The sequence below is a fragment of the Ciona intestinalis genome, unplaced genomic scaffold (genome assembly GCF_000224145.3).
Source record: "Ciona intestinalis unplaced genomic scaffold, KH HT001095.1, whole genome shotgun sequence".
NCBI classification, from domain to species: domain Eukaryota; kingdom Metazoa; phylum Chordata; class Ascidiacea; order Phlebobranchia; family Cionidae; genus Ciona; species Ciona intestinalis.
In genome coordinates, this window is record NW_004191416.1 from 23,774 (window position 1) to 48,331 (window position 24,558).

The window sequence follows — 24,558 nt, forward strand, 5'->3', positions numbered from 1 at the left end:
TCAATTTTCATTCATTCATTTGTAGAGTGTGAATAAATGACTTTCATTCATTTATTCATTCATTCATTTGTAGAGTGTGAATAAGTGACATTCATTCATTTATTCATTAATTCATTTGTAGAGTGTGAATAAGTGACATTCATTCATTTATTCATTCATTCATTTGTAGAGTGTGAATAAGTGACATTCATTTGTAGAGTGTGAATAAGTGACATTCATTCATTCATTCATTCATTTGTAGAGTGTGAATAAATGACATTCATACATTCATTGAATTACAGAGTGTGGTATCCTCTCCGCGGACAATACGTTGGTTACTTTGGTCAACATAGGATCTGGCACATTTCCCCAAACCCATCTGTTCCATCCAGTCCTGTACTTCCTTATGACATCACAGAGACACCTTTGAGCACCGTGAATGTGAAAGCTACGAGACGTAAACCTCAGAACAAGAAATATGACTACCCGCTTGTGTTCGAAGCAGAAAAGTACATTTTTTATAAACTAATGCCTTTTTTTTATAAATAAGAGCAGAAAAGTTAATTTTTTTACAAATTGTTAAAAATATAATCCCATTTTTTATAAAAAAAATCCTTTTTTTAAATTATAAATGGTTTCTAAAAATTGGAAAGTTTTTCATATTTTACATTTCCCTTGTTAAGTTACGTATATTCTATGATTTCTTAACTAATAAAATTTCTACGAATTGCTTGTTTTTTCTTAACTACGATTTCTTAAATACAAATTGCTTGTCTGCTATGTGCAGTTACACACTTTTTATCCAATTAGTTGTACATAAGCTTCATATATTAGTTTTTATGACTGTTGTTTTTTCTTTTCATTTTCTTGCTTTCTTATTTAATAATTTCTCTCTTATTGAAGAGACAAATTAAGCTTTTTAGCCATGTTATATTAAGAAATAAATTCACAATTCATAACAGCCCATTGCTGTGCTAATTCCTATGTTGTCTGGAACCTCACCCATCTAGAATACAATATAATGTTTCTTCAATACAAGTCACATTATTTGTGCATTTTTATTAGTTTTTAATATAATTTCTTCTACAGATGGCAACCTTTTCGTAGATCAGCTTATAAACGTGAGCCCACCCAAACAGAAACAAACCAGCTTCCCGTGCAAAGCAATTTGAATGTGATTGAAATTCGAAATAAGAAATTTTTCAGCGCTTTGGTAAAACCAAGAGTAAGTCAACTTTCGTTTATCCTCGTTTAGAGCACTACGGTAGCAAAGTTTTGGAAATATTTTAAACAAAAAGACAAGATATAGCGACAAAACAACAGCTGTTAAAATACGCTTGCAGTTAAAAACATATTTACATTTAGTTGGAAGAAAATAAGCGTGGTCGCTACACCTAGCGGACATACAAGCCATGTATTTTAATTAAGTTTTTAATAGAAACAAAAGCGTTCATAAAGACACGAACCGAACAGTGTTCACTTATTTATACACTCCCTGGGGCAACTTAGAGTTATAACACAGATTTTTCTACATTATGTAGTTGCTTCATACACCTCATGCCCGCATACGAGACACGCTTCAATAATGGTAGCAGAATTTAGCTTTGAACCCAGTATTTTTCAATTACTATGCTCACAATTTAACAAATAAGACAATGCTCCCATAGTATAATGTATATGACTGTAAATATAATTAAACACTACTACGTGATTATCCTACACCTTATTCAAGTTTTAACAATTTTTTATATTTTATTATTCTTTTTTTTCAGGCTGATAAAAGTGGATTAGAATCTGACAAGCCAATTGATTCAGATACTGGAGCAATCTTCCACCATTTACCTGTAAGTTAAATCTTCTGCTTTGATAAATGAAAATAAATTTTATGTAGTAGGGTGGGGTAAGATAGGACATGTTTTTCTTTTATTTTCTCGTCGTATTTATTCGTAAACACAGTAGACCCACAGTACTATATAATGGGGTTGTAACACAGTTGGTTCCCGCAGCACAGTTGGTTAGCACGCCTGTTCCAAACCTAGAGTTAATGAGTTCAAGGCTAAAATACCAATTATAATTGAAATATAAATATCATCTTTTTATCACAACATATTGAGTCATTAACACATACATTTGACTTCAGCCCACTTACGAGTTACCAAGTCATCTCTGCTACCATTTTGTGTATGTGTTCTTGGGCAAGACACTTAACGGCAATTGCTCCAACCCAGTGGTCACTAATAGTAATAGGTTGTCCAAATTATCAGCCATAAAAATGAAAAAATCCAAAAAAATCTCACTAACAAAATAACATACTTGGTAACTAAGCTGGCACAAGGTGTATGAAACAGAACACCCGTGTTATAACGACTGTCGTTTTTTTCGGACACGCGAGGATGAAGCAAGTTACATTTATTCATGCATTCATTCAATTTTTTGATAAGTCTTTACCACTTGATGTCTATATTTAAACAATTTTTATGTTAAGTACTTTATATTGGCGTTATAGAAAATATCTCTGCAAAACAGTTCGCGCTATTCTATACAGATAAAGTCCCATGGCAAGGCACGCCAGAAGACTGGGATTTAAATGACATGTCTTCTACTTTATAAATGTTATGATTTTTTTAATGATCTTGTTTTTGTGTAAATATGTCAAAACATAGTTTGAATTCTCATTGAGTAAAAAAGATAAAAAAGCAGTTACCGGTACGCGGTCTTAGCTGAGTGTTTAAAACGCTTGTCCTGTAACAACTATATATAGTAGGGTGGGGGAAGATGAGACACCTTTCACACATAATAACCAAATATCCTGATCGTGTTTTAAACAATTAACAACGATCTATGGGAGCCGTCAGGATAAAGTTTTATAAAAAATCGTTGAATGTTTGTTTACTACCAAATTGGAGGAGAAAATAGATTAAAAAGGTGTCCCATCTTCCCTCACCCTACCATATTCGGTCCGGCGCCGCGTGGTTACCGCGCCAGCCCATTGCCAAGAGTAGACCTCAGGGGCTAAGGATCGACGCCACCATTTTGGTCGTGTGTTTCCTTGGGGCAAAGCACTCAACAATAAAAGCTCGGTTATGCTTTAACAAAAACGTCTTCCCTCCAAAATTAAATTTCACAAAGTAATATATGCGGTAATTCGTAAGCGGCACGGGGTTTATTTGAAACAGAACATCCGTGTTATAGCGACTGTCGTTGCCCTGCTACGTGAGGATAAGTACATTATATGGATTCATTTCTACCAGTTGCTACGATTGTGGACATGCATTTTCTTGAACACAATTTTTTACATGTATGATGCATAACTGATAAAATGCACTAAATGAATAAATAAATGAATGTAACTTGCGTTTATAACCGTAGCCTCACTACTCGTTGTTGATTGTTTAAAACACGATCAGGAAATATGGGACATTTGTTAAAACATGCCATTTTACCCCGCAGTACTATACAACACATGAATACAATGTACATTACTAATTTTTCACTTAGGTGTACAGAATAAGAACACCACCTGTGCAAATGCGACCAACTAATCTTGGGTACGAAGCTGCTTGGAAAGAAGACGACGGTGGCAGCAGAGAGGCGAAACGTGGCCAACAAGCGAATTCGAAAAAGGGAAATTTTCCTGCGGTACTTGAACCGGCGGTATGTTATTTGCTCTTTGTATTTATTTATATCCCGGTCACGAGTTTTTTGTTTGTTGCCACTTATGCGCGTGTTCCGCTTTTCGCCGGTTCAATTACGTACACTGTGACGTATGGCGTTATGTCAGCGCTTAACCCGCCCCGCCCACGCGCTGTAAAAGTTTCTGAATTTTCCCTGGTACAATTCCGACTCGGGCAGTACAGTTCCGACTCGAAAAGGAGGGTAACACCTGCGATTTTTCCAATGAGTAAATACGAGCAATTCTCCTAACAAAACATTGCTTGCGAACGGAAAAAGTCCCCAGTGGCTTTCTACAGTATTTTACCCAAATAAACCCGCGACCTAAAAGACACGGAAAATCGCGTTTTACAGTAGGGTGGGGTAAGATGGGACACATTTTAACTCTATTTTCTCGTCCCATTTAGCAGTAAACAATGAACAATCAAACATTTATAAATCTATACCCTCACGACTCCCATAGACCGTTGTTAATTGTTTAAAACACGATCAGGATATATGGGTATTATGTGCTAAAAGTGTCCCATCTTCCCCCACCCTACTATATAATAAAAAAACCGCAACCCTTATCAAGGTGGTAAAAGTTGCACTTTCGTTGACCAACTCATCGTAAATAACTCCGCAAATATGATTATAGATATCGCGAAGCCAAATCTGTCCAAAGCAAACACGCAAACAATCTACTTCTGTGTGAGATACACATGTCAATAACGATTATCTCAGCCGTCTAATTTTAGTTTTAAATAAAAAAAACACTTGTAAATTTTTATAACCAACTTCGATTAACGATTACCTCGGCCGTCTAATTTTAGTTTCAAATAAAAAAAATTGTAAATTTTCACAACTAACTTCCGAAAATTCCTCGCATGATGTCATAGGTATGACGTAACCGCTAACCACAACTACACAGAATTATTGTTTGAATCAAAATTTTAATTAAGGTGTAATAAGCGACAACAGTAGTAAACTACCTGGTTGCGGTTAAAATTCCTGTATAGCTTATTTCCACGTTCCTATTTTCTGATAGTTACTTCTTGTTCCGCGCTATATAGTAGGGTGGGGGAAGATGGGACACCTTTCACACATAATAACCAAATATCCTGATCGTGTTTTAAACATTTAACAACGATCTGTGGGAGCCGTGAAGATAAAGTTTTATAAAAAATCGTTGAATGTTTGTTTACTACCAAATTGGAGGAGAAAATAGATTGAAAAGGTGTCCCATCTTCCCCCACCCTACTATATTACCGCATTGTGTGATCTGTGCGACAATTTAAGCAATCATGGAAATAACCGTAATATATTAACGAATTTAAATTATTCGCTGCCTCAAAGTAATTTCCCATATATAGTAGGGTGGGGGAAGACGGGACACCTTTTTATTCTATGTCTCGTCCCATTTAGTAGTAAACAAAGATCATTTAAAGACGTGAGTATCCTCACGACGATAGTTAGTTCTTCTTCCGCACAATGTCATACCTCAATGTGTGATCTGCGCGATAATTTTCAATCATGGAATTTGATGGAAATAACCGTAATATAATACTGTTTTGTACGATAGGACACCTTTAGCACATAATATCCAAATATTCTGATCGTATTTCAAACAATTAACAACAGTCTATGACAGTCGTGAGGTTGCAGTTTTATAATTCCTTGGATGTTCTTTGTTTCCTACCAAATGGTACAAGAAAACAAAATAAAAAGGTGTCCCATCTTCCCCCACTCTACTACAAAAAAAAAGAATTTAAAATCCCTTATTACAAAGCTGCAATTCTTCGCTACCGTACAGTAATTCCCCATATGATTTAATTTGGTCTCAAAATGCCACTATTAATTACGGTAGCGTTTTGACTCTTTTTTAAGTTATACCATGTGTGGGTAACAAGGTTAATTCTTTTAGTATATTTATCGGCATTTTGGGAGTAAAAGAAAAATATTTACAAAAGTATATCTTATCCTTACGACTGTAACGAAAAAAAAATTAAATGTTAAAAAGATGATTACGAAATATTAGAAATTATGTGCTGTTAACGGTATCCATCTAAAACCACACTACTAAAATTGTTTTATTCTGTGCTAACATAAAGTTATGTGAAATGTAGTTCCGGAAATTTGGTTTTCAAATGTATTAGCCTTTGCTGAATAGTCGCTGCAACAGTCCTATGGTGTTCCCGGTACCATATATGGTAGCAAACGCCTAAACATATATATACAACACTGTTATTTTATAATCGAACGTATTGTGAAGTAATTGTTCCCTTTATGACGTCATAATTCGCGCGTCCCAGCTGTAGCGTGGCTCTTTTTCAAACAGTATAGTTACAAGTCCGTTCTCCCAACTTTAACTCGGGCGGCCGTTGTGGGACCATTGCCCATTCAATCTGTATAATATAGTAGGGTGGGGGAGATGGGACACCTTTTCATTCTATTTTCTCGTGCCATTTGGTAGTAAACAAAGAACATTTAAAGAATTATAAAACTGTATCCTAACGACTCCCATAGACCGTTGTTAATTGTTAAAACCCGATTCTGCTTTTTGGATAATGTGTGCTAAATATTTCCCTCCTACCCCGGTACTATACATTAAGTAGGCCATACATAAACTAGTTATTTATTGATATAAAGAAAATGGAATTTTACAACTGCTTTTCAAACATATCATACTGTAGGGTAAGATGAATACGGTTAGCAAACCATATCAAATGGTTTTCTAATCGAGTTTTTAAAAAAGCCCTTTACAATTGTGAGAATACGTTTATAAAATTCTGTAAATATTCTTTATTAACTATCGAATAGGACGGTAGAAACGAAAGCATGTTCCAAGTTACTCCGACCCGTACACAGCAACACCATGTGATTTAAACACGGTATAAATAGCGACATCGGTTTAAATCCACGCCGTTCTCACGCCCTAAATACGCTACAAATGATGTCAGAATTTTAACGAGTGTTGCAACAGTTTTTACCTATACATCACCTCGCACTTATAAAGCCGGTTACGTAATATAAATAAAACCCGTCGGCACAGAACGACGTATGCAGCCTGGAACGTGAAAACGTTATCCGATTACGTATTGCTTGCGGTAAACTTTGACACAAGCCAGAATTTTGCGTCGTATATTTTAAGCCCCGCTACTACGAAGAACGCTTTTTTTTCGCTCTCGGTTCGATTCTTTATAACTGCGTGCAGCTCAAAATAGAAGCATTCGCTGTGCAGTGCGGCCCAGAGTTTAAACCCCTTTCGTTGCAACACATTCTCCGGCCCTTTAACATTACGTAACAAACGGACAATTTTAACGGCAATACTTCACTACGGTATACGCTTCACCGGTTCAATACCAAACACTGTATTGTTTGCGCAGTCTCACAAAGCCAGCAAACCGAACAAAATACAGGGACTTTCCAATCCCCGGAAGCGGTAAAGAGAAAAGTGTTTCAACTTTATTTACCTTATGTGGTCATACGTTGCTGTAATTCAACTAATCAGTTTCACTTGTGTCTTTTCTCAAATGCCCAGTTTCGATTGCACTTAAACAATTATCGCTTATAGCATTTTTTCTATTAGACCTTTTACTACGCCCTTTTTAGTTAACAGTTACATATAGTAAGGTGGGGTAAGATGGGACACCTTTTTATTCTATTTCCTTGCTCAATTTGGTAGTAAAAAGAACATTCGAAGAATTATAAAACCGTATCATCAAGACTCCAATAGACCGTTGTTAATTGTTTAAAACACGATTAGGATATTTGGATACTATGTGCTAAAGGTGTCCCATCTTCCCTCCTTGTACTATACATTATATTAGGTATTTGTATTCTTATAAAGCACTGTTTTACACGGTCAGTTGCTCTCTATTGGCAGTTGTAAACCCAATATGACATAACGCACATTTTAATGTGTGGTAACCAGAGAATTACTTTTATTTGGCCTTATTTTTAAATGTGGTGTACTTAATACCTAAAACTGTACAATATATGCTTAAAGTAATTGTAACATAGCTATAATACAGATAAGTTTTTAAAACCTCTGTTAGCTACTGTATTAGCTGTGGGATAATATATTTTGCTAAAGCCCTTACGAATAACTGTTATAATATACATTGCTTATGAAATGGCATCGTTTTATTTGGAAAAGAGGTATAAAAAAGCCCGTACAAAACAGTGCATGGTAGTGAGCACGAATAGACAGTGTTAGCAAAAATATACTATTACAAATTATAGTCAGGTACAAAACACATTAGCAAAAAAAACGAAGCAAAACCTTTAATGGTACAATACGATTGAATATGAATACAGCACAGTCTGTGGCGAGTGGTAAAAAATTGAAGCAGCTGAATAAATATAAGCAAGCATACGCGGCAGGGTTATAAAGTGTTTATTTCAGAACGGGCAAGTCGAATTTGTCTATTGTAGTATCTTTCAAGACCTTGTGATACTTTTTTGATCGAATAGGTTTTCATTTTTCTTAGTTTCACCAAGTGCGTATTCCTTTCGGCGATCAGTTTTTGTTCCGATGTTATAATGTAGACACCGTTGTCTAATTCGCTGCATCGTCTCTCCTGTTCTATCACCTTGGCTGAAAATGTGAACTGCTGTACCTCGCTCGACGACGGCGCTGGGTAAAGCAGTTTTATAATTCCCGAATGCTGGCAACGGTTGCGATGTTTCACCGAATTTTTGACCTTGAACACGTATAACATGGGTGTGACCCTTGCAGAGCGACGACGTGATACTGTAAAAGTAATTTAAAATTAAATTCATTACAGTAATTTTTAAAACAATAGTTTTATTTTAGTATTTTTTGTATAGTAGGGTAGGGGAAGACGGGACACCTTTAGCACATATTATATTTTCTGATCGTATTTTAAACAATTAACAACGATCTTTAAGAGTCGTGAAGATACAGTTTTATAATTCTTTGGATGTTTTTTTTGTTTACTACTAAATGGGACGAGAAAATCGAATTAAGAGGTGTCCCCTCTACCCCACCCTATAAGTTAATAACCAAGTTGCCGCAATAGTAATTTAAAATTAAATTTAACACATTTTTTTAATTACAACATTCATATTTTGTTATTTTTTTGTGTAAATTTGTACCTGAATTGCCGCATTGACCATTTATACAACATGCTTCTCGTTTGCTTTGACCGTTTCTATTCACAAGTATTCCGCTGCAGCAGTATTGTACCTGTGTATCTCGTCTACATGCGGTTCTTTTGGGGATTAGTCGTTTGTTCCTACACTCCTGTACAAAAATGTCTGATTGGCAAACAATATCTTTAAAATTTTATATAAAACGCCACTACAGTGTTAGAAACTTGACTTACGAATTCAGAAGTCGTAAAAGTCGTTCCGTTACATACACCGTCGTGAGATGGGCTTCGCTTTTCCAAGGGCCGTTGTGAAACAGTATCACACAGCTGTAACTGGCTCAAAACAATACCAAAGCAGCAGTTGGTGTCGCCCAGGTCGTTACATTCTTTAACACCTACAGTAATCAGAAGGTTTAGAAACCACTCTAGTTCAAACCAAAGTTGGTAATGACATAGTTCAAACTAAATATTATGTTTACCTTGTGACGAGCCCACGCGTTCATTGTACTTTCGTAAACTGTCAGCCTTGTTATAAACTTTATTACCCAAACAAAATTGACTCTTCTCGGAATAGACTGGAGTTGTTGCTCCTGCGAAATACATACTATTATGATACTTTTTACACAAACTAATTAACGTAATATAGTGGGTTGAGGGGAGATGGGACACCTTTTCATACCATTTTCCCGTCCAATTTGGTAGCAAACACATTCAAGGAATTAGTTACTAAAAGAACATTCAAGGAATTATAAAACCGTATCCTCACGACTTGCTAATTGCTTAAAACACGGTCAGTATATTAAGTATATATATTGTGTGCTAAAGGTGTCACATGTAACCCCACAGAACTAAATACAAAAAAAGCAACAATTACCGTTACAACACTCTTCGCCTTCATTCGTGTCAGCGACATGAGTTGCACCATTTGTTCCAAAACAGCAAGCATAACCTTGCGACCCACATAAAAACGGGCTCCGATTTTCATCATAACATGCGGAATTCCTCATTCTGCAACTTTCAGCTATTTTCCGACCTGTACAATAAGTTTGACTGTCAAAACTACTGTTTATCAGACTCACACACTATAACTGTCACAATCAATATTTATCATTAACCATAACCTTACCTTCACTAACACCAACCAAGAACAAAGCTAACATCACGGTAAGCTTAAGTTGAAAAACAGCCATGGTTTCTAGTATATCGAATTGCTTGAGAACTCTTAGTGCAGCCTTCCAGAAACTTGTATACGGATTTTCGACAGTCGGAGGCTTATATAGTCTGGGGGGGTTCCCCTTGGCAGTTTCCTCCCCGACACTGCTTTCTAGGGAATTCCCCGACTACGTCAGTTCGGAAATTTTACTTGCTTGTTAAGTTCCGGCTTTCAGGTAAAGGAACTGGTATCGGAAATATTCTGTAAAACTTTTGTAAGTTTACAAATCTACGCGTATACTCAGAAAGCGGATCTCTAGTCTATTGAATTCTTTTTATTTATAATTGATATTTAACCTGCCTGGCTCGCTAGCAGAAGTACAATGAACAACACAATCAATTTTATTTGCGGCGACATTATGGCATTACTTCGGAATGTGTAGCGGACCGGGGGACTCCCCTATTTTTTAACCTATACGTACGTTTCACGTGAGATGTAGTAACTGTTGTGCAATATCTTTACGTCATAGCATCGTATAATTCCGCGTAAAACCCGAAGCTGTTGTTCTGTTTGTCGCACGTGTGACGTTAATGTTGAGAAATACATAAGGAACATTGGTAACCGTTCAGTAATGTCGAGTTCCTATACCGAAGATGTACTTATAAGGTAGTTCACTTATTGCCACCGTTTTCTCGAAAGGCAGTCACAGTTAGAATATAACTCGGTTATATCTCCGTTTGAAGTATTTTTCTTAACCGCTCCGTGTGCAAACATACGCAATAGCCTTGTTTGCTGTTTCAACGCTTGTTACTTTGAAATCATTTCGCCGGCGATATTGTCCAGTTAACACTCAAAACTTGAGACACAACAAAGACTATTACGTCACAATGACACGATGATGCAATGTCTGCCGGTCGGTAGAAACAAGTAGAAATGGGAAATGACTCCATCAATTGTTTATTTATTTCATGCTAAACAAATAATGTTTGCACTTACCGGTGGGAAAACAGGTCAGTTATATCGAAAGCCACACGAACAATAGGATCTTGTGTTGTTATTTTGTCCCTTTATGTTTGTTTTTATTTAAACTCTCCGGTTGGTTCAAAAAGTCGCATTTTCATCATATAAAAAAAACTAATATGCAAACGAAAAATAAGTTTATTTAAAGACGTGTAAATCTTTTTGTCTTAGGTTGCAAAGCTATGATTAAAATTAGGGTGAAAACGTCAGTCCCGATGTATGAACAGATTTTCGTGTCCTAAACATAGGACAAATGTTATTTCAGTACTAGCTGAGCTCCCCATTTAGCAGCTCGGGGCTATAAATAAATACCAAAGCGGGTTTTTTTACCCAACTCACCCAACCGTAACGGCACAACTATTTGGATCTGTTTTTTTCCACAAATATTTCAAAACATTTTGCAGCTTTTGAGGATATTGTTTGAGTGTTTTTGTTATGACAGTTATATATGGGTATGTACTTTCCACGTGGCTAACAACATTGGCTGAGCTAAAAATAGAACACGCTGGTTTCGCTGTCTCCTTTTTCGTGTCAGCTCTCTCGGCTGGTAGTATATATAGTAAAACAACTAAATTTGAATACAGTAATCATTTTGTAAAACCCATTTACCCCCTTTTGTAAAACCCATTTACAAGTTCGAAGCAAAAAAAGCAGTAAACGTTATTACGTATACGTATATTATCGAAATATCACACCAGCGCGCCGGTATTTTGACGTTACGGTTCAAGGGCGCATATAGTATGTGTGTATTGCGGTGGCCCAAAACCGCGTCAATGGAAAAGCGAAGCGATTCGCGGCGTGTCATTAAACAAACTATTCTCAGCTGTTTTACTATCGGTGTTGTAACGGTAGGGTATTTAATCTAAATAAAAGGTACTTTCTGATCAGGAAATTCACGTACAGTAAGGTGGGGGAAGATTGAACACCTTTTAACTCTATTTTCTCGTCCTATTTAGTAAAGTAAACAAAGAACATTCAAAGAATTATAGAACTATACCTTCACAACTCTCATAGACCGTTAATTGTTTAAAACACGACCATGATATTGGGATGTTACGTGCTAAAAGCGTCCCATCTCCCCCCACTCCACTGTATATGTAAAAGTTATTTGTTTAATGTTTGGTAATCAAGATATGAAGGGAATAAACATAAATCCCTTAGTTACCTGCGTTTGGGTATTTTTATAACTTCTAAATTGTGGGAAATTTTGACACCCTAATTCGTCATGGAAAACAACCTGGTATGACTCTATGGGCATTTTTTATGCGGAACTAAAATGTATTGCGACAAAGTGAACAAAACAATTCGAAAATAAATTCGGAAAATACGTGTAATTATTACCCAGCGATTTTGCACCTTGTAAAAGGCTGTGACGTAACTGTTCAAACTGTTTTCTATTTACATTTCTAGCGTATAGTTTTGCCTTTGTATATTAAAGTGGAGAAATGTGGGACACCTTTTAGTCTATTTTTTGTCCCATTTGGTACTAAACAAAGAACATTCGAAGAATTATAGAATGGTATTATCACCACTCCCTTGAACCAGTAATTGTTTAAAACGCGATCAGGATATTTGGATATCATGTGCTAATGGTGTCCCGTCTTACCCCACCCTACTATATGTGTAAACGATAATACTGATATTTCACTATATCTTAAGGGAATTTCAAATTTGTGTATTTAGTTTCAACACACCATCATAGAATCTACTTTCTCTATTATTGGCTGACAAATAAGCATACCAAAAATTTAAATTTTGAGGGCGTTTTTATTTTATTTTGTTGCATTTGACAAAACACTGAAAGCAAGCAATAATAAATAGGCTGCTACAAGAAAAGGGCAATAGAGCAACAAAAAACATTTATAGTTACAACAAAGATAAAATTGAAGACGGTCTTTTAATACTATAGGTATATATTGATTCTTTGGTATAAGTTTCGGTTCCCGGAGAAAACATGTAAAAAAAGTTTGTGAAAAAATGGCACTCTAAGCAGCACAGGTGTAAACACAATAATGCCAATAATTAGTCGGCCTTGTACAAAATACGAGGGAAACATTTCAATACACACACCAAATTGTAAATCTACAAAATAAATTAAAAGAAACAGTGTTTGCGGATTTAAAACAAAGGGCAGTATAAATAAGTTAGCGGTCAACGCTGAAAACGAACATTAGAGGCCCGAAATTTTGTAAGTGGCAAAGAAACGAATGCTGGACACGAACTGGACATGGTAAACAAATTTGGTGGCACAGTTACAGTGAAAAAAATGATTTTGTAAAAAAAACTAATCCAACAATATCCTCATAACCATTGCTAGCGTTTCACTGTCGCTTAAATTAACGACTATGTCCGTTCCCTTTGATCGACCATTCACCTGCTCTTTCCCCCGCAGCACAAGTTTGCCGTTTTTCTTCATTGGTTTCTTACTTATAAATAAATAACGTGATCCAATTATCAAGTTATGTGGGCAAGTGCATGGCTTGGCTTCAGCCTTCGCAGAATTTGTCTTTGAATTCTTTGATATTTGAATTTTCTTTTTTTTGCCCAACACCTGGGTGACGTTACCGAGTGTCCATGTTGTTCTTTTCTTTGATTTTTTCACACCAGTAACTGTAGCTACAGTAACGGACATTCCCGTTTTCTTAAATTTCCCCGCTGCTTCAAGAACAACATCCTCAGTAATGAGACAACCTAAACAAAAGAACTCGTTTAACCATTTAATCCAAATTAGAAACCGTATTTCGTAAACACAGTGCTCTTAAACTTACGTAATTCAATCCGTTGTTTAGTTGCATCCGGGCATTCCAGCTCAGTAATTTCTATCCCGTTGATGCATTCGTGCGTTCGGTTGTTGTACGGTTGGCTGTCACAGCAACTGTGGGGAAAAATGGTTAGCGTTTCTATATGAATGTATATGTTATTGTTAAATAGCATTTATATGAGGTAATGCTGGCAATGGGCCAACTCCGGCCTACATCCTAAGTTAGGCCTACCTGACAGGCAACCTTTATACCGATTTAGAATAGATATATATATAAACATACAGATATAGTTTACAAATTCTGCCATGTGTATACCTGCCACCGTGGTTTTCGCTTGCTGCATCGGACGGGACATCATTTCTGCAACATACTTGAGTTTCTGGATCATAGACGTTGGTACCGTACTGACAACACTTCTTGTTTTCGCTCAGTGCACCACTGTGGAAAACGTGGGATCCACAACATAGATCGGTGCGAGTATTGTAAACGACATGGTCGTCCCCCTTACCACAGACCGCTTGCCAACTACTTAAATGCTGTAGCCCCCACAGGTCAATACAATGCTGTAAGTATAAGACGGTAAAAGTTAGATACTATGTCATGATTGCAGTATAAGACCTAAATGCATTTAAAATATATTTACCATGTTGTTTCCTGATGTGTATGGGATCAACGCTTCGGTTCTGTCCCTGCACAGCGAATCGAAGCTCGGATCTGGGTTTGTAATAATTGTTCCGGTCTCGTGGTGGCAGAGCTGAGCGCCCTTCACGTATAAGTCTATAACGCAGCATCCGTTCAGCAGAGAATTGTAAGGCTGGTCTTGGCAATATTTGATGGTGCCTGTATATGTAATTTGCATTAACAAAAGAGTTCTTTTTTAATTTAAATAAACTATGCGAAAAATGACTTACGCCTGCTGACGACTTCCAAGTCGGAATTACACTCTTGACGTGTTTGGTCGTAGGGCCGATCGTTGCAACATTTTCCATTGCTGATATTGTAAAGACGCACACCGGTGTCGGTCTCCGAAGAATTGCAACATGTTTGATTTAAAATGTCGTACGTCTGACCCCCGCAACAGCGGATAGAGTCGTCGGTTAAGTAGTCATGGTTGCAACACTGTCCGTTGGGAACTGTAAAAAGGCAAGTTTTAAACTTGATAAAATTATACCATCTTAAGCAGCGTAGATCCTGTTTATGTTAAAACTTACCTTTGTCGTAAACTCTAGCCGTTGTTATGTTGGTCTTGCAACAAACTTGGCTATTTACATTGTATGGCAACAGCACACCACACATAGTTTCATCTGGGTTCGTTTTTTCGCGAATTCTGCCGTTATCGCAAACTTGGTTCTCACTTTCACTGAATGTCCGCCCGGATCCTACAGTAAAACATTAATTTTATGTTGCGAACATTAAATTAAAATACAAATAAACATAATACAGTACCTGGACAACACCGGTGGTCCGGTAGAATAGGCTGTGGGGTCCAGCCGCCTGTTCCAGAGTTTTGACAACAGGTGTAGTTTCTATGCATGCGAGACCTTCCATGACCATTGCATATCTTTCGAATTCTTCCGCCATAACAGGTCCAAGATAACCCTGCAATAAAAAAATGTTCAGTTTAAAATATTTAAATCTGTCATTTGTTATATCTCCGCACTGAAATAAAATACTCAATAAAACAAAAGGCCCCGTCGACCAATGAGAGCAGAGTCGTTATGTTGTGGGATACCGACAGAGCACATGTTTAGGGGGATCCCATATGCGCTCATAGCAACACCGTAAACAAACGTATGTTTTCTTCGGCGCATTTGAGAATCCGCATTTGCAACCAGTAACTATGTTTATTGCCTACTTAATAACATGCATATATACATAAAGAACATCATGTTATATACCAGCATTTAAATAAAATAAAATTATAACAAAATAATATTTTTAAATGATACTCTAAAAATAAAATTTACATTTACCAATAAATAAAGCATATGCACTTATCTGGAACAATAATATTTACTTAACTTAAAAAATGCAGTCTCCATTTTTATCGTAACCGGCTTACCGGTGTTTAATTACGTAGGCAAACTGTGCACACACGTATTTAATATCAATGCCAAGTTCGGTAGCATAGAGTGTATTACATTATATAGAACAGAATATAAGTTAAAATAACTTACCGACGATTAATATAACGGCAATGGCAATTAACTTGCACATTTTGCTTTCGTGATAAATGCTATTCTTTTCTTGAATATTATAATATTCGTATTAAATTCACTTGTATTCTTATTGCTGCTGTTGCTAGAAGCGTCTTTAATGTGTATCTTAAAAAATCCGAGTCTGCTATATAAACCTTCATAACTTCTTCTTCTTGGTGATTTCCATTGGTGACGCAATGTTGGCCGGTTTCTATTTATTTTTTGCCACCCACACAAATTAGCGAGGGGCAAGCGAACGATCGAATCCTGATTTTTTCCTAAGATCTATCGCGCATAGTTTCGTGTTTCTGTTGCAAGACCGAGAGAGGCACTTGAAGAAGAACGCGTGCCCACAGTCTAAAACCAGCCATGTGTGTCAGTTCGTTTTGCTGTTCAGCCGGCGGTCATCTTTATAACAAAAACAAAGGTAAGACTCGTTTTTATTGCTGATTTAAACTAAATTAACAACCATTCAGACGGTTAATTTACACGGTTTATAATTCTTAACATAAATACCAAATTGCCGCGCATAAAATGCGGTATACGCGTAAGAGTTCATAGGATTTTCCAAAAAACATAATCTGCATGGAAAAGGCCCCAAAAATTATTCGAAATTTTTTTCTGTTTATTATTAGGTAAAATGCCCAATTTTTAGTGGGTATTATAGCTTTGTGTTTCTATATCACCAAGAAAATAAAAATAAGGTAACTAATCCATAGCCCATAGGTTTGGGCGATTGTTTGGCAAGTTATTATGAGTATATTTTTTATACCTGGATCAGTGTTATAAAAATAGATATGAGTATTGTAGAAATGTAGATAGTTACAAAATTGATGTTAACAAATCTGCACAAACCAAATGCGCAATTTGGATTACAATTACAAACATATTTTAAATTAAATTTGCGATATATATCTATTATCTATATATATATATTAATATATACAATAAGTTTCGCCCACGTAAACTTTCACATTCTTTTGCAATGTTTAGGTTTCATATACATAGCCCATACATGGTGAAAATCTACCGGCTTGGGCGAGCTGTATCATATTACAATTATGTCTTCTGTCGTCAATGAAAAAGGTGAGAATGTTACATATGTGAAATACCATACAATGGAGTCTAAAGCTGGAATACACAACAGTTGTGAAATGTTTTTAAGCCCCCACAAATGGAAATCCTGTCAACTATGTATTTTAGTCTCAGCTGTAACAGTCACATGCTATCATAATGTGAAAAGTTACATCATGTTTGCGGATGTAGCATTCAAAATTTTGTGACGTAAATGTGTTATCTTGGTAGGTATATATGGGGAAAGAATGGACAGCTTTCATTCTATTTTCTCGGCCGATTTGGTAGTAAATATACATAAAACCGTATCCTCACAACTTTCATAGACCGTTGTTAATCGTTTAAATCACGATCAGGATTTTTTGGTTATTAGTGCTAAAGGTGTCCCATCTTCTCCCACCCTGCTATACAAAATGTCCACTTTGATATAAAAGAATGTATACATATAACAAAAGTACAAACAGTTAACGGTAATAAAATATATAGATTGTGACCATTAAATTACATTTCATACCACACATTGTGACCTAAAAATCGTATGTGTCAATGTTTGTGACCAAAATATAAGGTTTTCTGTTTGTGTATTCTTTCTGGCTGCTGTTTTGGGTAGAATTTGTAATAGCTTCAATTCACAATATGTTGAAATATGTGTGTAATGTTTACTTGGCTTTTATTCTGCTGATCGAATAGAATGCTATTGTTGTCTATATATTGTTCAAATTTATTTTAGTGAAATAACTACTATAGCAGTAATAGCACAATGTTAATACCAGACACCTCACAAAGTTTGGTATCCCATAGCACAAATATTGCTATCCTTTTATGAAACCCAATGGGAAACCTGGTTATTTAGGTGTAAAAAGGAAAAAAAAAACGGTTAAATATTTGTTATGAAATTTAAACCGAAAAAATACTATAAAAATAAAAAGGTGTCCTATATATTCTTATTTAAAATAATATATAAGCTGTTATATTCATATTTAATTAGTTATGTTGCCACACAAGAATAAATAAATGGTGATGCTAATTTACAACTAAAAGGTATCTGTCACAAGTACAACAATATTAACCAATAGGCAAGCTAAGTTATAAAATATTTTGCTTGAAAAAACCTTCTAAAATATATATATGTAAAAAATAATTACATATAAATAAAAGAAAAACTCCCAAAATATATGTAAAAAATAACTTCTATAATTTTTTGTCGCATCCCAAATCTCTTGCTTAGAGATCTTACATTTTCTCAACATTTTATTCTGCAGTAAACCATCTTGATATTTCCTGGAACGATCCCGCGCTTTTAAACCCCCTGCCCAACAAAGAGCAAATTCTCGACTACTTTTCCGGAAGAAGCAACCCATTTTATGACCGAACATGTAACAATGAAACCATAAAGATGCAGCGTCTTAGTCTGGCACATCTTGAGTGAGTATTCTTTAATTTTCTTTTTTTATTCTTTGTGGGTGAGGTCCTTGTCAAGGACCTAGGATTTAGGTCAGATTTGGCCTGTAGGCCACCCATTACCCCAACACCCAGAAAGTCCATTTAAGTCCTTCATGCAACCGGTGCAGCGACATTAGATGGATTGTGCAAGTGTATACTTTAGATCAGTAGTGCATGGTATTGGTAAAATTCCTTGTTATAATTCAGGTTTGTATTATTTTTAACTGCTCTTTAACCATTTGTGCTCAAAAACCCACAAGAAAAATGACCACCAGGCTATTTTAAAGTGAATGGTTTCTGTAGCCTCAAATTTGTAGTAGCTGTAACATTTGAAAATACAGCGTATATTTTTTAACAGGCTTTTTTTAACTCTAGTTTTAGGTATTATAACTTCCATATATATATTTCAACATAACAGCCAGAAAATTGTAGCTTTGTAGCAACATAATTTTCCCGGGATTCCCCATGGTAAAGTACAATGATGAAATATTTTAGCTTGGTTAGTCATCAATCATCATTGTAAATAAATAGCAGTTTTTATTTGACCAATATTTGATGTAGCATCTGCTTGTGTTAAATAATTCATTCAAAAAAATATTTCTACTTTCATTTATTATATATTTGCGTGGGTGACATAATTTTACACACTTTTGATACAAATTTTAACATGGTGACTCATATAGTAATTTTTACACAAATGTCTCTGTAGTTTTGTAATGGTAAATAGTTATATTGTGTAAAATGGTATATAATTTTAGTAGCACCTTGCACAATGTGTGGCCTTGATTTTACAATTATAACGCCTGACAAAATAGACTGGTTATATTGTTACCTTTATACATACTTTCTTTGAATAATTATATCTTAATTTTGTAATAGTAAAATGACATATTAAAAGAATTTATATATATATATATATATATGTATAATTGAAGTTGCACTAGTATGTTGTTTAACTTTTACAATTATAATACCCAACAAAATAGACAAGTTGCATTTTCTATGTATAAATATCAAATATGCATAATTTTTTTTTACCTGTAAAATTTCAGTAGTTGTACTCTGCAGACCGTACATTGCTGAATTTTTACAAGTATAACGCCCAACCAAACTGGTTATTTTCAATTCATACCTTTTTGGTGTATAGTATAAGCTTACAGTGGATATCATACGTTATAACAGCTTTAAATTACAATAAAGACAAAATTTTAATCCCACTAACAAAAGGAGTTTCTCCTTATATTACAACAACATTCAGACCTGAGTGGGCTGCCATGAGAAGGGCATTTTTGTGTGGGGGGTTATCTAAGACAGTTAAGCCAAAAGTTTGTATAAAAACACAAACTATTTCAATCACATGGTGTATCATCATTTCTTATGCCTTGTGGAAATGTAGCAACGAAAGAAATTAAAAGTTACTTTCGTAAACATCACATGGTTCCCCATCAAGTTTAGGTTGATATATTTGTAGATAAAACTGCAGTAGTATCTGAGTCATAAGTCTAAGTAGGCCGAATGATATAATTTCTTAGAATTAGAAAACCACTGAAGTCAATTTAAATTTATCTTCATGGCCATTATTTTTAAGTATGATTATGAAAGGGTGTGTAAAAATTTCACCAGTGGCAAGCCAGGAACTAATTTCATGGCCCTGTAAGGTTGTTAATTCTAAGAAATAGGTTCATGTGCCTAATGTCTTCTTCAATTTGGTATGGGTATTTTTTTACAAGCTGGTTGTGCCATTGTTAATTAATCTGTATATAGTAGGGCGGGTAAAGATGGGGCACCTTATCATTCTATTTTCTTGTCACATTTGGTAGTAAACAAAGAAAATTCTAATATTTATAAAATCGTATCCTCACGACTCCCATAGACCATTGTTAATTGTTTAAAACACGATCAGAATATTTGGATATTATGTGTTAAAGGTGTCCCATCTTCCTCCACCCTACTATATAATACCTCAAAGTTGCATGTCACATCATACTGTAGTATTAAATAATGGTCTTTAATGCTGTAGTTTACCTTTTATCCTTTTTTTCTAAGATAGCTACTAAATCAGGTCACTTCCCCCTTGGGTGGTAAGGGTATTTCACCATTTTTAACAAGTTTTAATGACGCAGTTTTTGGGACAAGTCTGGACATGCCACTCATTATGGGAAAACAGTCATCTGCGCTAAGATAAGATGTTCACAAATTTCCAATGTTGTCATTTGTGTCTATTACCTATACAATAGTTACAAATCACGGGAAAAATTTTGACTCACCAGCCAAAATATTTAGTTAAAAATTCTGACGTAATTTGCTTTTAGTTTAGATAAGTAACAGTTATAATATTAAATCCTGGCCAAACTTTAGCTGATGTGTTTATATAGTTTGTACATACTGATGAATAAGCTCATAACATCCGAAATATCTTAGAAACGGAAATTACAAATCTGAATCATATTCCCACTTGAAATGTTAAAGCAACAATCTTAAAGTACTGTGTATACGTTACCATTGGCTACCACTAAAATTAGTACATCACCTAGACACTGGTCATCGCATATATGACTTGTGATGTCATTTTATTAAAATAAAACCTTTTTTTTATTTAGTTACGTGAAACTAGCCCGGACTTGGCTCATTTTGTGGGAAGTTTTTATTGCATTTTACCTGAATACAGAAAATGCTACTTTATATGCAGTAAAGAAAAATAAATTTTAACTTAAAGAGTGGCTAGGGATGCACATTACAGAATAATTAGGTATTCTAGGATATCCTAGAATACTTTATTTCGAATCTAGAATTCCGAATCTAGAATTTCGAATCTCTTTAAATTCATAGGAAAAAAATAATTTTCGCCACCTCAGTCAGTTTATTGACTCTTTCATAGTAGCCTTGTTGGATCATGAGCTGTAAAATGACTAAAAATTGTACTTGGGTAGTTTTTGCGTCACAAAACGTACAGCAGGCTATGAAAAGACGTTGGGAAACGTTTACCTTCGAAAGTCCCACAAACACAAAATTTTTTTTTTTCAAAATTAATAAGTTTTAAAAATTGTTAATATAGTTTATAAGATGACGTGTGATGATGTCATTAAACAGAATACCGAATCCCGTAATTAGATTCGAATACAAAAGGATTCGAATCTCACGGATTCGAAATTCTGTAATGTGCATCCCTAAGAGTGGCACAGAGATTTTCGCTAATAATTAATATTATTAGTTTGTTAATGAAATAGCCAAGAATAGGCGAAAATTATTTAAATGAATAAATGAAAAGTAACTTATTTATCTTCATGTGGGGGACCACATAGTCAATATAACATGTTGGTATCTTATTTTATACACTTTGTGTCCAATTAGTGAATGACCAATATTTTAGACAACTCAAAAATGACCACTGGGTTAAAATAACTGCAGTATCGTGCTTTGCACAAGGACACATACATCCAAAATAGTAGCGGCTTTAGGCTTTGAACCCGTATCTTCTGGGTTGGAGGCAGACTCACCAACTACTATGCCACGACGTTGACTGACAATTTAGACAACCCAAAAGTGACCACTTGGCGAAAACAATTTCCATTATGTGTCCAGCAGAAAGACACATACATTCACAATGGTAGCAGCATTGAGCCTTGAACCTATACCCTCTTGTCTATTGGTGCAGACCCTCCAACTACTGAATCACAACGCCAATGGTATTTTACATTTTTATTGTTTTTTTTGCAGAAATATGGTTGGTGTGGAATACATATTACTACATGAGCAAGAACCTATTCTTTATGTTATCAGAAAACAACGACGCCATTCCCCTAACCAAGGTTCCTATTTATTTTATTAAAAATTACCAATTTTATTTAAATTATTAAAAAATAACAGTTCAAATATAAAAGAATGAAAAAAATTAGTTAAATTATTGTTGCACTACAATTTCTGTAGTTTTTTTAACACTTTTTTTCTATTTATATAGGCATTTTACAACTTTTTCTTTGTACCAATGCTAATGTACCATGTTATTGTCATTTTTTTTATTAAAACAGTAATGTCTGAAAAAAAAACGGTAAAGTTTTCAAGCAAAAATCACGGAGTTTGAAAGTTTAATTTTAAATCGGCAAAGTTTTAATATTTTACCTTATATAGAGTAGGGTGGGGGGAAATGGAACACTTTTCATTGTATTTTCTCGTCCCATTTGGTACTGGTGGTAAACATTTAAAGAATTCTAAAACCTTATTCTCAAGACTCCCATATAACACCATTATGAATTGTTTAAAACACAGTCAATATATTTGGATATTATGTGCTAAAGGTGTACCATCTTTCCCCAACCTACTATATTATAATCAGTGGCGCAGCCAAAAAAAGATAAGGGGGGGTTTTAATTAAAAAAATTTTCCAATTTTTTTTTTTTTTTTACAAATATTTTTTTTATTAAAAAATGCTACAAAAAAAAATTATTATGTAAAAGTGCAAAAATGCACTTGGCATTATGTCACTAACTTGACCAAAACAGTGATGACTACCAGCGTGTTAAAAAGGCAACCACTTCCACAACAAGTGGCCCTTATATGCCTTGTCGTGGCAACAGCGGTATGCATTGGTGCCAGGGAACTCTTGCGGTGACACTTGTTTCAAAGCAAGAGTGATCGTATCAATTTCTATAGCAATTAGCAGATCTTATGACGTCAATACTGTCTACTACTATTGGAAATAGATTTTAAAGGGCTATTAAAATGGCTATCTATAACTATGACCTTTTATTGTTTAGTTAGTATCACTATTGTAAGTAGGCTACTTTATGGGAAAATCCTAATACCCAAATTCAATTTTGGTTTCTGTGTTTATCTTTTGATATGTGAATAGTAACCGAAATAGACTTATTGAGCTAATTATAATAATCAAAAATCACCAATTTAAACAATATAGTAGGGTGGGGGAGATGGGACACCTTTTTATTCTATTTTCTTGTCTTATTTAGTAGTAAACCAAAAAATTCAAAGAATTGCATCCTTAGAACTCCCATAGACTATTGTTAATTGTTTAAAACACAGTCTGGTCCTGTCTGGATATTTGTATAATATGTCCTAAAGGTGCCTTCCCCCACTCTACTATAGATAGTTTTTATTATATATTCAGGTAATTTGCTTAAGATTTATGGTTAAGGGGTCATTTTTTCATTAATGCCACAATGCCAGTTAAATAAAAATGGGTACAAATATAGTCAAATATCAGACTAATCAATAAAAGTTGCCTATTAGCAGTAGGGTATTACCACATAGTATATTCATATCTGAAATTAAAAGAAACTGAATACAATATATTCTTATACACACTTCCCCTTTTAGCTGTATTTACGTACATACAAATACACACTTCTGCTTTGAAGCTAGTGAACATATTAGGTATTAATTCTCGGCACCGTGTTTGTGTATCTCATAAAGTATGTGCGTATGATGTACAAGTGGCCGTAAAGCAAACGTTTATCTCATTGTACAAACACGAACCAGAAACCTGCACGTTACGGCGGGGATTTTTTATAACCTACGCAGTACCTGCGCAAAGGGGTAAAATGCGTGGGTTTTTACGTCACATAATATATTTCTCATTAAAATTCTATATTTAAATTACAAAGTTAGGGGTTTAACGTAATGTTTTGTCACAGTGACAATTATAGCCGATTACTATGTCATAGCTGGCACTGTGTACCAAGCCCCAGACCTTGCTTCTGTATGTAACTCAAGACTGGTAAGTTCATTGTTTTCGAAAAACTCTACATTTATATTAAAGTACTGAAAACCACTTTCGACCTATTTTAGGTTAACAAAAATCTATTAAATTTTTTTTCTATAGAAAAAATTCATTAATTTTTCTTTGTAAAAATATTCTGTATACTACAAGTTTTTTTTTTACTTATTTTCTGTTAAAAGTTAAAATTTTTGTATTTTTTTAAGTCTTAAATTTTGAAACAATTTTAGATGACTACTTTTCACCATCTGGATTCTGCATTCTCACAAGGTAGGTTAACTTCCTTTTTTCCTCTAAATTTCACTTATGCAATGCTTCTCAATTTCAGGGTTACTTTCCAAAATTGGTCAACATTTATTTTGGTTTGGTTGCATAATTGCATATGTGGTTTACAAAGCATTTTTTTTTTGTTGTTGTAAAAATTAATTCA

General features: G+C 34.8%; 4 protein-coding genes across 4 annotated transcripts in view; 2 read left to right on the plus strand and 2 right to left on the minus strand.

The window, feature by feature from the left end:
* LOC101243258 (WD repeat-containing protein 64-like) overlaps positions 1 to 7,678 on the plus strand; it is a 12,024-nt gene extending 4,346 nt beyond the window's left edge. Inside the window, exons 7-11 of the mRNA XM_018817033.2 lie at positions 282 to 488; positions 1,069 to 1,204; positions 1,752 to 1,823; positions 3,478 to 3,633; positions 7,017 to 7,678. Of these exons, the coding sequence (XP_018672578.1) occupies positions 282 to 488; positions 1,069 to 1,204; positions 1,752 to 1,823; positions 3,478 to 3,633; positions 7,017 to 7,076 (631 nt within the window). The 3' untranslated portion in view covers positions 7,077 to 7,678. The remainder of the gene's footprint in view (positions 1 to 281; positions 489 to 1,068; positions 1,205 to 1,751; positions 1,824 to 3,477; positions 3,634 to 7,016) is intronic.
* An 80-nt stretch (positions 7,679 to 7,758) lies between these two features.
* Positions 7,759 to 10,189, minus strand: LOC100182481. The gene is made up of 6 exons (XM_002119641.5): positions 9,874 to 10,189; positions 9,622 to 9,780; positions 9,227 to 9,337; positions 8,982 to 9,142; positions 8,752 to 8,899; positions 7,759 to 8,386 (listed from the first exon to the last, which is right to left on the minus strand). Exons 1-6 carry the CDS (start codon positions 9,935 to 9,937, stop codon positions 8,019 to 8,021), a joined length of 1,011 nt encoding a protein of 336 aa, XP_002119677.1. The 5' UTR covers positions 9,938 to 10,189; the 3' UTR covers positions 7,759 to 8,018.
* A 2,233-nt stretch (positions 10,190 to 12,422) lies between these two features.
* Positions 12,423 to 16,184, minus strand: LOC100180141. The gene is made up of 8 exons (XM_002119254.5): positions 15,860 to 16,184; positions 15,129 to 15,281; positions 14,894 to 15,061; positions 14,594 to 14,815; positions 14,326 to 14,522; positions 13,998 to 14,245; positions 13,689 to 13,795; positions 12,423 to 13,611 (listed from the first exon to the last, which is right to left on the minus strand). Exons 1-8 carry the CDS (start codon positions 15,897 to 15,899, stop codon positions 13,205 to 13,207), a joined length of 1,542 nt encoding a protein of 513 aa, XP_002119290.1. The 5' UTR covers positions 15,900 to 16,184; the 3' UTR covers positions 12,423 to 13,204.
* Positions 16,185 to 16,201: 17 nt separating this feature from the next.
* On the plus strand, positions 16,202 to 24,552 carry LOC100177788 (mediator of RNA polymerase II transcription subunit 6-like). Its single transcript, XM_002119297.5, has 6 exons — positions 16,202 to 16,307; positions 16,874 to 16,966; positions 18,217 to 18,379; positions 22,115 to 22,206; positions 24,046 to 24,128; positions 24,359 to 24,552. The coding sequence occupies exons 2-6, from the start codon at positions 16,942 to 16,944 to the stop codon at positions 24,545 to 24,547; spliced, it is 552 nt and encodes a 183-aa protein (XP_002119333.4). The 5' UTR covers positions 16,202 to 16,307; positions 16,874 to 16,941; the 3' UTR covers positions 24,548 to 24,552.
* Positions 24,553 to 24,558: the final 6 nt, after the last annotated feature.